Source organism: Physeter macrocephalus, chromosome 18 (genome assembly GCF_002837175.3).
Source record: "Physeter macrocephalus isolate SW-GA chromosome 18, ASM283717v5, whole genome shotgun sequence".
NCBI lineage: Eukaryota > Metazoa > Chordata > Mammalia > Artiodactyla > Physeteridae > Physeter > Physeter macrocephalus.
This window is the reverse complement of record NC_041231.1, coordinates 67,947,099-67,961,645: the sequence shown is the minus strand read 5'-3', so window position 1 is coordinate 67,961,645 and position 14,547 is coordinate 67,947,099. Positions and strand designations below refer to the sequence as shown.

Sequence of the window (14,547 nt, the reverse complement as noted above, 5' to 3'; positions counted from 1 at the left end):
TCTGTGAGTAAATTTGGTGTCATGACAGCTCAAACAGTTTTTTCAGGAGTTTAATAACATTCTTTATATTGTATCCCCCAGGTGAATCTGTAACAGTGGTTCATGTTTTCTCCACCTTATGGGGACATTTGGGCAGTGGGGGACAATTGATCATTGGCCATATAGTGATAGCAAAGGACACAGCTCTCTTAGGACTGAGTATTCCTAAGAAGAAGGGAGAGGAACTCACACTATCAAGAGAAGGAAAAAGAATCTTGCCAGAAATGGAGAATGGGAAAAAGAAACATTCTGTTCAACCAGATTAAAGACTGTATCTACTAAAAACAATGGTGGCTATAAGAAGACTGTGGTGTAGCAAAGCAAGCCAAGGCAATTTGGGTTTCTTTCCATGTCATTGTACAAAATGTGCTCTAAGTGGGCCAGTGCGCTGTAATCAACATGGTGTGGTTGAAGAATGGTGTCTGTGTACCCCGTCACATGATCACCCTGCTGAGGCATCCTGCCAAGAGGGCTACAGGAATTGTTCCTCATGTGCCCTGGCTCATCTCAGAGAGAAGGCAGAAGGGTTTATAAGCTTGTGGAGTTTTCTTCCATGACGATCTGCGGAAGTTGAAAACTTGAAGATTTAATCAGTCTTAGTGGCATTGTGTCTATCTTATAGAATGTAGTTAATTTAAAGCATTTGGACACCAAACTAATATCCCATCAGGATAATGAGGGAAGGATTGAGGAATCACTGTTTTCGTTGTGGGATGCTGTCAGATAGGGTTGTTTTTCCATCTGGTATGTGCATCCCCAGTTGAATAAAGTAGTATTTGTGACAGGTTCTTTTTTGCGGATGCTTTTAATATGCAGAACAAAACTTAAATTTGCTTGCTTTAAATTAGGATTTAAAATTAGGATTAGGATTAAATTAGGATTTCTATTGGACGTTGGGATTTGCTGGTTGTCATTTCCACAGACACAAGACTAGCTTGTTATTCACTGTAGATCTAAGTCCTTGGTTGACTTGGTTTCTTGTATTATTTCTGAACGGTCCTTGAATGTATGGATTTGGTGATGGTTTCTGTGCTGTTGCTGTTATGCCTTTCCTGGAAAACAAAGTGAGCTTTTCATGCCTGAGTAAACACATCGATGCATTATTAAACTGTCAGACTCTTTGAACAACTGGCATAAGCTCAGTTATTCAAATGTGACTCTTTTGAATGGCTTTTGTGTCAGCTAATGCTTTAGTATAACCCACATAAAGAAATTTCAATACCTTTCCTTAAGAAATTAAATTTCAGCCCCTATGATTAAAGAACTCCAGAGGATTAGTCCTTTTGTTGACCACGCTCATTGTCATATATAGCTAATTGGTAGCATTCATTTGCTGAGATTCATAGTTCGTTTTATTTTAAAACATCTTTCTGTTTTGTTAAAAAAAATAGTTGTTCATGCATTTCCCTTGTTGCCGAGAATAACTTTTTTTCCCCCGTTCCCTTCTCAACATGCACGCGTGCTTTTTTCCATAGAGTACCCGCCATTTTGTCTTCTTTTTAAATTATATTTGCATCGTCAATCTTTTTCAAGTTCTCTGGTCTTTACAGTAATCGTTTTTGTTGTTTGCTTGGTACTGAGTTATTAATAACATGCTAATCATTTCCCTTATTTGACATGCTCTTCATTTGTAGTGATAAGAATGCAAAGACATATTGTGCACCGTAGCTGGTTTTTCTTATTTTCAATTATGTTGGGAGAATAGATGCCCAAAAGTATTGTTATGATGTCAGTGGACTTGAAAAACTTTTTACGTTTTGTGTATTGCCCAACTGGTTTCCAAAGACGATGCCTTCTTTTTGATTGTATAAGTTACAATCCCTTTTACCAAAGGAAAAGAAATGATGAAGCTTATTAAATGTTAGCATCCTTTGCAACTATCATTTGGAGCACCCTGTCATCTTAGTAGAGACTTTTTCCTTTGTAAATTCAATTTCTATTTTTAGCAAGGTAATATATGCAAATAATTTTTAGAAAATCCAGTAAGCCTCTTGCCCTCCCCCTCTCCCACTCCAATTTCTGGCTTTTGCGAACCCCCAGCTCTGGGATATTTCTCTTGACATTAGCTTCCACATTGCTAAATGGTTTGATTTTACTGTTTGATTCCCCCCCGCCACCACACACACACTTTTTAGTTATTTATTGATTTCCGTCTATGGAAGATGAGTCTTTAGCACTTACAGTTTCTTTCCCATTCTCTCAGTATTGACATAATAAAAATTTTGTTTTTAACAGTATATAAATATTAAAATATTATGATTGTATAAGTATTGTTCATAACCAAATTTTATATTTATATTATGACTATATCTTCTTTTACTCTGTATTTTTTCTGGAATTAATAACTCCCTCCTTTTTTGCTTGCTTTGTTTTCTCTATTTCAGTTTCTAATTTGTCACCAAATAAATCTTCCTGATACTTCCAAGCATGTCGGATAATCCCTCACATGTGTTTTTATTTTTAATTTTTTTTATGGGAGCCCTTATATTTTCTTCAGTGTAGACAGGTTGCTCTTGGGACCTGCTGCTCGGTTGCCATCTTGGAATTCCTTCACTGTTTTGTCCTTTGTCTCTGTTTTGTTGATTCTCTGATTTCTGGATCTCAGATCTTCCTCCTTTTAGATTTATTGGGTTGACTAAAAAGTTCATTTGGTTTTAAGTGAAAAGAAGAGACATGTTTTTCATTTTCACCAAGAAGTTTATTGAACAACATAGTCACTAACCAAATGAACATTTTGGCCAACCGAATACTTCTACATTTCGATGGATTCTTTTTTTTTTTAATGAATTTGTTTATTTATTTATTTTTGGCTGCATTGGGTCTTCATTGCTGTGCACGGGCTTTCTCTAGTTGTGGCGAGTGGGGGCTACTCTTCGTTTTGGTGTGCGGGCTTCTCATTGTGGTGGCTTCTCTTGCTGCAGAGCATGGGCTCTAGGCACGCAGGCTTCAGTAGTTGTGGTGCGTGGGCTCAGTAGTTGTGGCTCGCAGGCTCTAGAGTGCAGGCTCAGTAGTTGTGGTGCACAGGCTTAGTTGCCCCGGGGCATGTGGGATCTTTCCGGACCAGGGCTCGAACCCGTGTCCCCTGCGTTGGCAGGCAGATTCTTAACCACTGTGCCACCAGGGAAGTCCCTCGATGGATTATTGAGAAAGGTCCAAGGAAGATAAATTTTTTGAGACCATGCGTGTCTGAGAATGTCTTTATTCTGTCACATACCTGATTGATAATTTGGCTGGGTATGTGATTTTAGGTTGGGAAAAATGTTTTCTTGGAATTTTGAAGGCATTGGTCCATTGCCTTCTTACTTTCAAGGTTGCTGTTGAGTCCAGCACCATTCTGATTCCCAGTCCTTTGTTATGACCTCCCTTCCCCCCCCCCCCCCCCCCCCCCCCCCCCCCCCCCCCCCCTTCCCAGTCCTTTGTTATGACCTCCCTTCCCCCCCCCCCCCCCGCCAACCCCTTGGTCTCTGGAAGCTTTTAGAATCATCTTATTTCTGGAGTTATGAACTTTTATAATATTCCTTGGTATCCCTATGTGTTTGGTGTCATTCATTTTATTGGCCACGTGTTGGGCCCTTTAAAACTGGAAACTCATGCTCTGCAGTCCCTGTGTTTTCTTTCTCTATGGAATACCTATTCATTGGATATAGTACCTTGAGGACTGATCCTCTAATTTTCCTATTTTTTTCTGTCTCATTTCTCCACCTCATTGTCTTTCTTTTCTACTTTCTGAGGGATTTCTGTTAACTTTATTTTTCATCTCTTTTATTGGATTCTTATATTGATGCTGCACTAGTTTTTAATTTCTGAGAGTTTATTCTTTGAAGCTTGCCTTTTACGGCATCATGCTGCTTCACTTCCTCTTATTTCTCTGTGAGTATTAATTATATTTTTTTTGGTTGGTGAAGTTTTTCCTGCTCCCTACATCACATTTGTTTCTTCTGAGATGTGTGTGGGTGCCCACTCTCTTGCATGTAAAGGGCTTTCCTCAAGTGTCTGGAGAACCTTGGCTCTGTTTAAATGAAGTCCAGGCACTTGAAGTAAAAAAAGGAGAGAATTGGAGCTCTGAGTGCATGGGTGGGGCTTGTAACCTGGGGTTTCCCTATTGTATAATCCGTGTCTGTAAGTCTGTCTGTTTTCCCACCTGGGAGCCTGGCTGCAGGGAGAAGGGGGTGGATCTCAGTGAGCAGACTCTGACCCCCTCCCCCTGTTTCCAGTTGGGTGCCTCACCCCTGCCCTTAGCTGTGCTTACAGTCAGCTCTCCTGGGGGAAATTTCCAGTCCCCTGCCTGGTTGTGCAGGGGAGAGGAGGGGTTATGGGGGCCTAACTGTCTTTATATCCATTTTCAAACAGTTCTCCTTCCTTCAGAGGTACCTGGACCTAATCTCCTATTGGCTACTCACTCCATAGGCTTAAATTTCAGCTTTGTATCGATTCTTTCGTTAGCTGTCATTTTATTTATCTGTTTTCTAGCTTCAAGGATTTTGTTGCATGTCTAGTTTGCTTCTCATTCCCTCTCATCTTGAATTGTCTTCATGCCTTTATTTCATATTTTTATATCTATATCCATCTCCCTATAAATTCCTTTAATGCTATTTTAGTACAGTTTTTAAAGAGTGTGGTGCAAAAGGCACCTCTGTGTGCCGTGGTTAATGGAAGGATTCAGTGCAGGCTCATTTTTAGATTGGCCAAAAATAATTTTTTTCTCCTCCACACATTTGTGGGATATTTATATATTTTCTGATGCACAGTAATTTCTTTTAAAAATGTTTAAGAAATATTTTACTCTAATTTTCAAATGTCTTTATTTAACATTGCAGATTTCATATCAGGTTCCATAAGTAGAAAATGTGACCACCTCCTGGATAATTTAAAGGAGTCATTACTATGCTCATTGAGTTACTTATTCATTGTTAAAAATTTTTAATTTTGAAGTAATTGTAGATGGTACACAGAGATGGCCTGTGTACCCAGTTTACCCTGTTGGTGACATCATCACATGACTTTGGTACAATATCAAAATCAGGAAATTGACATTGGTGCAATCGTCACTAATTTTTAAAAGACATATTGTTTTAAATTTCATATTGGGCAAAAAGTTTACACTGCAAATAGATGTGAGACCTACATGAAACTATTTTGTCTTTCAGCAATTTTTCCAGCTAGTCAAGTTACGAAAGCTTGGACTTAGCGATAACGAAATTCAGCGGCTCCCTCCAGAAATAGCAAACTTCATGCAGCTGGTGGAACTTGATGTGTCCCGAAATGGTAAGAAAAAATGATTCCACTTGAATTGTTCATTTGTCTCTTCTGATGCTGATGCTTACAATTTTTAGTAAATATGGCTGGATAAATATTCTTGGAGGAAAGCTATGTATATGTTTCGGGATGAAATTAATGCCGTTATTGAATACTTTAGTCACCTTGTATGTATTTACCCAAAATGTCATGACAGTTTTTAGGCGATAACTTTCTCAAAGTTGGTTCAGTCTGATTCACAGCGGTGGGTGGAGCTGCGGACTGGCAAATCATGCAGCTTGCCCCCTCGTTTGATTGGAGGTGACATTGAGGGCTGCTAGTATGGTCAATTGTCCAGATCTCGGAGGACTGCTGTGGTGGGGAAAGCGCCCTAGGGAAGGGTTGGTTTCTCCTGGCTATGGCCTGGTTGCCTGGGCTGCTCCCCTGAGAATCTGTCTCCCTGCTGCAGTGAACAGACCTGCTTGCCGTCCAGATATTTCTGTCAGTTTCATTCAGTTCTGATTAGGCCCCGGGTAGGTCTGCCCACTTGAATTATTTGTGTGGCATATTTGTGAGTTTATTTTGATTTTCAGATTTCAGTGTAATATTGCTTCCTTTTTTTTTTTTTTTTTTTTTTTTTTGCGTTACGCGGGCCTCTCACTGCTGCGGCCTCTCCCGTTGTGGAGCACAGGCTCCGGACGCGCAGGCCCAGCGGCCATGGCTCACGGGCCCAGCCGCTCCGCGGCACGTGGGATCCTCCCGGACCGGGGCACGAACCCGCGTCCCCTGCATCGGCAGGCGGGCTCTCAACCACTGCGCCACCAGGGAAGCCCTATTGCTTCCTTTTAAGTGAACGCCCTAGCAGGGTGTTTATATCTTGTTTAACCTTTCACTTTTAAATGGGTACCCTCGTTTTACCTTGGGTGTTATAGCCCTTAGAGCATTCCCTGGGCAGGCTGGTCCCATGGCTTGTTGGAGCATGTTTGATTAATTACTTCAAGTTAAAGTGGCAGCTCCCAGGGGTCCTGTCTTTAGTGATGGAATTCAGTTCTTGCAAGAACTCTGGTTTAATGTCCTGAGGATAAGCCCATATGTAATCTATTGTTTATAAAAATGATAATCCTTTTCTGTCTCTCCTATTGCACACCCACTTTGTGTTTTGTTTTGCTTTCCTACAAAAATCTGTAGGTTCCTTCTCAATGACCCTCAGATCTGGCTCTTTCAATCTGATGTCCTCTGCAGAAACCCCAAGGCCCGGATAACAGTATTTTCCTGTGGGTCTTTGTTATAAGGCAGCAATAATAATCGGTACTTGATTGAAAACATGGTGAAGAAAGAATGATTTTACCCTCCACTTTTTAAATTGCTACCACCTCTCAGATCCCATCCATTGGAAACTGTCTTTAGGCCAAGCCATATGCTCTTGATGTAGTGTCTACCTTTATTTGTCATGAGAATTATTTCTTCCCTTTCAGGTACTAGAAAGTGAAAAAATTAGTTTGGGAGGCTTGTTTACAATGGCTTATTTGGTTGCAGGGGGGTCAGCTCTGCTTAAGTAAAAGGGATTTGATGGTAAGGATGGGGTGTGGGGTGGAGCTGACTTGCTAAAAGCATTGCCCCGGAGTCCACATCTGACACCATTTTAGTGGTTTCTTGGCCTCTCTCTTCTGTTTATGGGTGCTCTGTTCTTTGGAACTGGCCTCTGCAGACCCGGTTTGTTGTGGTTTCTCACCATGCACTTCTGGGCCTCTGCCCTTTCTGTGGCATCTGGCTGCCATTTCTAAATGAGGCCTGGTTGACACAACTTATCTTTTTGAGCCAACCGTAAGCCATAGCTCCCGGTCACTGGGCACCCTAAGTATTGGCTGCCCTGGTACAGGGGTGGCAAGCAGTACAGAGGGCGGCCCTGCCCTCAGTGCAGAAGCTGTTGATGGGCAGCATCCCCTCACACTGCAGTGTGGCAGGGGGCGGGCCTCTGAGGCCAGCCTTGCCTCTAAGGCTGTCCTGCGTCTCCCTTACCTAAGGCGTATGTGACTGAAACTGCTCTCTCTTGTCTTAGCGATGATCTCAGTTGTAAAGACTGGCTGGCTATGAACTCTGCAAGGAAGCAGCGACTTTGAAAAATGGGCGCTGAAATCACACAATCCCAAGAAATCAATCAGTCATTTTGAAATTGGCATTAGGAAGGAAGAGAAGCAGTGATCCAGAAATACTTGAGAAGGAGGAGAAGTATTGGCTTTAATTATCTGGGAGCAGAGAACGCATAGAGCTTGAAGGTTGCAGTCCTATTATTGACTCTGATGGGAAGAGATGCTCTGTGGGAATTCAGCATTGTCAGTGGCCAGTTTTACCAGATTCCACATCAGCTGTGTCTTTTCAAATACTCAGAGGAAGAAAGAAGGGCTACGTGCCTCTTTTCATGTGTCCATGTATACCTTCCAGCATGTTGATAAGAGGAGGTGAGCTTTCACTGCCCACCTTTTAATCAGGCTCTTGTAGAAATGCTGGGGGAGTTAACCTCCCCCTTTGCCTATTGGCGAAGCCTTGCTCTGGCTCGTGTGTGTGGTGGGAATGTGGGGGTGGTGGGGGAGGGGCCTTCCTTTGTGGTTGTGAAAAAACTGCACAGATGACAGAGCAGAGCAAGGTCATGGTTTTACCATAACCAACAGGAACGTGGGTCTGGAGCTGTTTCCAGGTCAGGCAAATCTCCCCATGTCTCCTCTCTCATTCTTTTGGCCCATAAAATCCCATTAATGTGAGTTTCCTAGGCAGCTGAGTAGGTGAATCAAAGTTACAGAGTCTGCAGCCTGAGAGGCAGTGAGAGGACCCGCACTTTGCGTGGATGCAGGTGTTTGTAAGGGTTTGGGGCTCATGTCTGGAGCCCCGTGTGTCTTCTGCAGCCCCAGCGGAGACGGCCCTCTCCGTGATCAGAGGCTGTTCCTGCCCAGTCCCTGGGTTGTAGCAGGGCCACGGCCAGCGCTGGCCACTGTCGCGGTAGGACCTTTGTCGGCTTCCAAAGTTCCTGATTTTCCAGAGAGTGTCTCTTAAGAGCCCATGGAGGAGGGAGGCAAGCGAGATGTTGGTGTCAGACCACTCAAGCCCTTTTGGATCAGTGCTTGTCAAACTTGACCGAGCCATGAATTACCATTGGATTTTGTTAAAATGTAGATTCTGATGCAGTAGGTCTGGGGTGGGTCTGGAGGTGCTGCATTGCTAAGAAGCTCCCCAGGGATGCCAGAAACACTGAGGAGTGAGATCTTAGCCGTCCCCACCCCCAAGCCTGCTCCTAACAGCCCCTCAGCAGCTTCCTGTGGTTTTGAGCCCAGATTTGCTGTTTCTCTTGGTCCCGCACCTGCCCATGTGGAAGGTGGGAAACCTCCAGGATATTCCTGGCTAAAGGGTAAGAGGCTAGAGCTGACTGAAGTTCAAGTTGGCTTTGATTCCAGGAGCACAATTAGACGTTTCCTAATGTTCCCTGCTCAAGGGAGGGAGATAGTACTATAGGCTTCAGGTTAAGGTCTGATGCAGTTTTCTGTGGTGAAGCACATCTGCTTTCATGCCCAGACTTTTTGTCTGTTTTCTCTGCTCACTGATTCTTAGCTCATGGAGACAAATGCTTTCTGGATATGTGAGAAGAGGTACTACCCCAGAAGACTATCTCGCAGTACACAAATCTAGGGCAGACTTTCTTAGTGCATCATGAGTCCTGCCCAGAGGGTTAGTAATTTGAATTTTATAGTCTATGCTGTAATTCGACTTACATCACAGTACTGTTATCATTATCTGTTTAGTTCAGTTTTTTTTCCCCAAAAGTGTAAGGCATACGCCACCAGCACTGCTAGAGAAGATTTTAAGTGGTATTGCAAAACAGCAGTTTTTAATATTGAATCAGAGTGAGGAAGTTATCCTCTTTCCTTTTTTTTTTCTTTTTTTTGTGGTATGCGGGCCTCCCTCTGCTGCGGCCTCTCCCGTTGCGGAGCACAGGCTCCGGACGCGCAGGCTCAGCGGCCATGGCTCACGGGCGCAGCCGCTCCGCGGCACGTGGGATCCTCCCGGACCGGGGCGCGAACCCGGTTCCCCTGCATCGGCAGGCGGACGCGCAACCACTGCGCCACCAGGGAAGCCCCTCTTTCCTTTCTATTTAAAAAATTTTTTACTCCCTTTAGGTTGCTTTCTGTAAAACTTAATAGCACTATATTTTATTGATTGTTATATTTATCTTTTATATCTGGTGATGATAATAGCTTTCTATTCATGTCAGTGATTTAAAAATAAATCTTACTCAACAAAGTTGATTTAAAAGAGTGAGATAAATAATAAAGAACACAAGTGATCTACCAGGATGACAAATATTGTGAAGGTAGAACAGGGATGGATGAAGTTAAGGAAATGCTATTAGTATTAGCACAGCCAAAGAGGTCATGAGTTTATTTCCCTTATGGGGCAAATAATACTGCATGCGGAACAAACATGGCCAGAGACGGCACATTCTGGCGAATTACTTTGCAAACGTGAGTGAACAAGAAACTAAAAGATAGTTTTAGTACAAAACCCTCACTGGCACTGGGACAGAGCTTCAGAGTTAGCAGATGGACAGCTTATCCCATCCACCGGCAGGATCATCGTCCCACAAAGTCGAGAGGCTAGACTTGGATTAAATGTTTGGGTTAGTCGCCCTCTGTACAGCTGCAAGATGGGGATCAGTGTCTGTGGTCTGTGGCAGTGTGTTTGTTTAATGAAATCTAAGATCAATTTTGAAGCCTGCTGAAATGCCCTTGTATAACAGCAAGTCTTGGTGCTTCTGAGTGTGCCCTGAAAAAAAGCTCTTTCTGGCAAGCAAGGCATCCAGTGTGCCTAGAAGTCCTTCTTGGTTATGAACAGTTAGTGTTTTTTGGGGGTAATAACTACATACACCCACAACAGAAGTGTGGCAGAGGCCAGTTCTCACCCACGCAGACTTAAGACTTTCCACAGTCAGGCCATTGTTCCCTTCTCTGTCTCTGCCTAATTCGGGCCCAGGCTGAGTGCTCTGCCTAGCACACCACTCCAGTGGTAGACTTAATCTGTGTTATGAGTCGGTGAGTTTCTTTGTCACAGTCACTGTAAAAATGGTACAGGAGACACCCCTCAAAGAGAAACCCCACAGTGCCACTCTGCCTTGTGGGTGGACAGCTGACAGTTTCTACCCCAGACCTGGCTTGGTTGCCTTTACAAGTACTGCCACGTTCCTATCACAGGCCCTTTCCCCGTTTTAACTTTTTACCTGTTCTTTTGTTAGGGAGAGGGGTTAATAATAGAAAACATATAATTGCCTTCCACTCACATTTTAATTCCAGATAATAATAATTATTTTCAAAGTGGAGGTGGAAAGAAATTTGGCATCTGTGATGTTTTCTAATCACCTTTCCATGCTACAAACAGTTTTTTTCGAGGAGCCTTGTTTAGATATGAGGATGTATGAGAATCATTTTAAACACTGATAAAGGGTTGGAATAAACTATGCAAACAGATCCTTCCTTCCTTTTTTTTTTTGTACCATAAAGAAACATCCATGATATTTTATCAGATAAACCTGAAAATCTATCACAAATTAATGATGCACATTGTTAAATCCGAAGGGAAATTTTGACAATGCCTCTGCTCAAAATGATTTTGGAACTCTTTCAGAATTTGTCATTTTGCGTATCCTCAGACCAGTGGTTTTACGTTTTCAAGTGGATCAGTTTTCAAAAACAGCCATGCATTACTTAAAGCCAACTTAGGTAAATAAACCAGGACACTGATAATTTTATAGTACTCAAAATCTGCCTCAGATGGCAATTTCAAAAAAGTATAAAAGAGTAAACTATTGTTACTCTTTATTAATTCATATGGTTCTCTTCCTCTTACCAGAAAAATTGTGGCTGTGCCGAATAAGTTGTAGGTTTATATAACTTCCTCTTTCTTGTTTTCTCTTTAATTAGCAGGTTCGTAATAGAGATGGTGCCCTGAGTTTGAGGTCAACACCTCTGAATATATTTTTTAGGTCAGTACGAACTTCAGTCAGTCCTGGGTTCTCTAAATGTTTAGAGATTTTCAGTAGCTCCTCGTCCCTCCTCCACCCCTCCCCCATTCAGTCATTCACTCAGTCCTGCACTGCTCTGTGGCTGGGTGATGAATTTTCCAAAACAGTGTTGGATTTACACAGAATGGGCTAAGATGAAGGGCACATAATTGTAGTGGTTTCTCCTGAAGTAAAACAAAACCCTGGGCATATATCCAGAGAAAACTCTAATTGGAAACGATACATGCACCCCTATGTTCATAGCAGCACTATTCACAATAGCCAAGACATAGAAGCAGCATAAGTGTCCGTCGACGGATGAATGGATAAAGAAGATGTGGTATGTATGTGTATATACACACACACACACACACACACACACACACAGGGAATGTTACTCAGCCATACAAAGAATGAAATAATGCCATTAGCAGCAACATGAATGGACCTAGAGATGATCATACTAAGTGAAGTAAGCCAGACAGAGAAAGACAAATACCGTATGATATCATTTATATGTGGAATCTAAAATATGACACAAATGAACTTAACTATGACATAGAAACAGATTCACAGACATAGAGAACAGAGTTGTGGTTACCAAGGGGGATAGGGGTGGAGGAGGGATGGAGTGGGAGTTTGGGATGAGCAGATGCGAACTAGTATATATAGGATGGATAAACAACAAGGTCGTAGTGTATAGCACAGGGAACTATAGTCAGTATCCTCGGATAAACCATATGAAAAAGAATGTATAGATGTGCATAACAGAATCACGTTGCTGTACAGCAGAAATTAACATTGTCAATCAACTATACTTCAGTAATAAAAAAAAAAAACCCAACATGTGGAATGACAGTCTCTGCTCACTTTCTAATTAGGCAATTTTCCTTGGTATCAGGTTGACAGTTTCCAGCTGTAAAAGTGGTTGAGGGTGAGTGGCCATGGCGCTTCATTTTTGATTTTGAGGTCACCTGTTTTGTCACGTGACTTGGGCTGGAGCCAAGAGATGCTAAGCCTCCAGGCAGCTGAGGGCTGGATGGCATCTCTCCGTAAGAATGGTGACAGCAATATGCTACCATGACCAGAAACAATTTTCTGAGCTTATTAAGCTAGAAAAGACACGTCTTAGAAAAGGATGAAGAAGCCGAGGAGGAAAGAGGGACTGAGAAGCAGGACTGAGAATTGAAACTAGAGGATTATATATAGAAATGATTTGGCTTTTATTTTATTTTATTATTTATTTATTTATTTTAAAATTAATTAATTATTTAACTGGCTGCTTTGGGTCTTCTTTGCTGTGTGCGGGCTTTCTTTAGTTGCGGCGAGCGGGGGCTACTTTTCCTTGCAGTGTGCGGATTTCTCTTTGCGGTGGCTTCTCTTGTTGCGGAGCACGGGCTCTAGGCACACGGGCTTCAGTAGTTGTGGCATGTGGGCTCAGTAGTTGTGGTTTGCGGGCTCTAGAGTGCAGGCTCAGTAGTTGTGGCGCACGGGCTTAGTTGCCCCACAGCATGTGGGATCTTCCTGGACCAGGGCTCGAACCCTGGCTCGTGTCCCCTGCATTGGCAGGCGGATTCTTAACCACTGCGCCACCAGGGAAGCCCAGAAATGATTTGGGTTTTAAATTGACTTTCTAAGTATTGAATATATCCTCAATCTAACACACCTGCTCCAAGCTAGTAATACATTTTGATTCTTACATCTTTTCAGTTTGAAAAAGCCTTGGATCCGGGGCTTTTTTTTTTTTTTTTTTTTTTTTTTTTACTGTTTGTGGTTATCAACTATAGCTCATAATTATTATTTTTTTAAATTCAAGCAACATTTATTGAGTACTTACTGTGTTTGTGTAAGGCTCTTTGCTGAATTCTTCTATCCCTTAAGGAGGTAATTCTACAGGCACAACAGACATATGTAAGTGATTTAACATTAATGGCTTATACAGTTATACAAATAAAGTGCTCAGGGCACACAGAGAGGTGTCAGTTACAGTGTAATTGATTTGAAAGAGACTTGAGAGAATAACGGGGATTTTTGGTTTGAAGTTGAAATCATGCGGTCTTTAACAATTCTCATACTTGAGTTGCAAATTTGGAGGGAGTTAACGAGTGGATTCCTCAGCTGAGTTGTTTGTTGGAAAATTTTTTCAAATGTTTGTTATACATTTATGGAGTCAGTGATATCATTAAAAATGCAAATATCTCAGTGCTTGTCTGTTGGATACTCACTGAAAATTTTAAGATTCATCCAAAATCAGAGAAGAGGGAATTCCCTTGTGGTCCAGTGGTTAGGACTCGGCGCTTTCACTGCCGTGGCTCTGGGTTCAATCCCTGGCTGGGGAACTAAGATCCCACAAGCCGTGCTGCACGGCTAAAAAATTCTCAAGGGTTCAACAGAATGAGAAATTTTATTGCTGATCAATTTACAGTCCCTTCCCGTGTGTGTGTGTGTGTGTGTGTGTGTGTGTGTGTGTGTGTGTGTGTGTGTTTGGTGGGGGTGTGTGGAATGAGGAGGTGGGTTGTGAGAGGCTCTGTTCTATATATTCAGGGATATATATATCTTCCTCCTTGGATGCACATGTTGCTTCAACTAGCGGCCACCAGGGTCCTTGTGGGAGGGGAAAATGGGGTTTGTGCCTGGGTGACTTTTATGGGCTGTGTTGAGAAGTGGCCTACATCATCCCCATCCATGTTCTGTTGGCCAGTTTCATGTCCCCAGCTTAATTGAAAGGAGGTGGGAAGTGCAGTTAGCTATATACACAAGAAAAAGAGAAATCCAGCTGTTGGTAAGGCGTGAGCCGCAGCTGCCCCAACTGGCATTTAATTGAATCCTGGAATTGTACGGTTTTATGTCACTGATCACATACACGTCTAGTAAATACACACACAGACACACAAACACACACACAGACACACACACGATTCTGTTGCACTGTCACAACTTTCCAGTGAGTGACCCATTTGTAGGAAATTCAGATGTGTGCCCCCAAAGAGGAAGGGTAGCCTCCTTTCCACATCTGCACAGAAATGTGTAAACCCAGACACGGATCGACATGATGGGTGGCCACCCATTTGCTAACAGCATAAAACCTGTGCAAGTACGCATGATTTTTTTTTTAATTTGAATTTTTAGAAACTGGTTTAAAGTATATTTTGAAAATGAGAGTTTTCTGTATGAGGGATGTTTGAAGCACTTGCTCTGGGGAACATGGGGTCCTGAAAGATTTTCAGGAC

The 14,547-nt window shown here is 42.5% G+C and overlaps 1 protein-coding gene across 1 annotated transcript in view; it reads left to right on the top strand.

Annotated features, from left to right (window-relative positions):
• The window catches only part of LRRC1 (leucine rich repeat containing 1), a 135,300-nt gene that overhangs the window by 39,842 nt on the left and 80,911 nt on the right, over positions 1–14,547 (top strand). Inside the window, exon 2 of the mRNA XM_024122046.2 lies at positions 5,187–5,304. Coding sequence (XP_023977814.1) covers positions 5,187–5,304 — 118 coding nt within the window. The remainder of the gene's footprint in view (positions 1–5,186; positions 5,305–14,547) is intronic.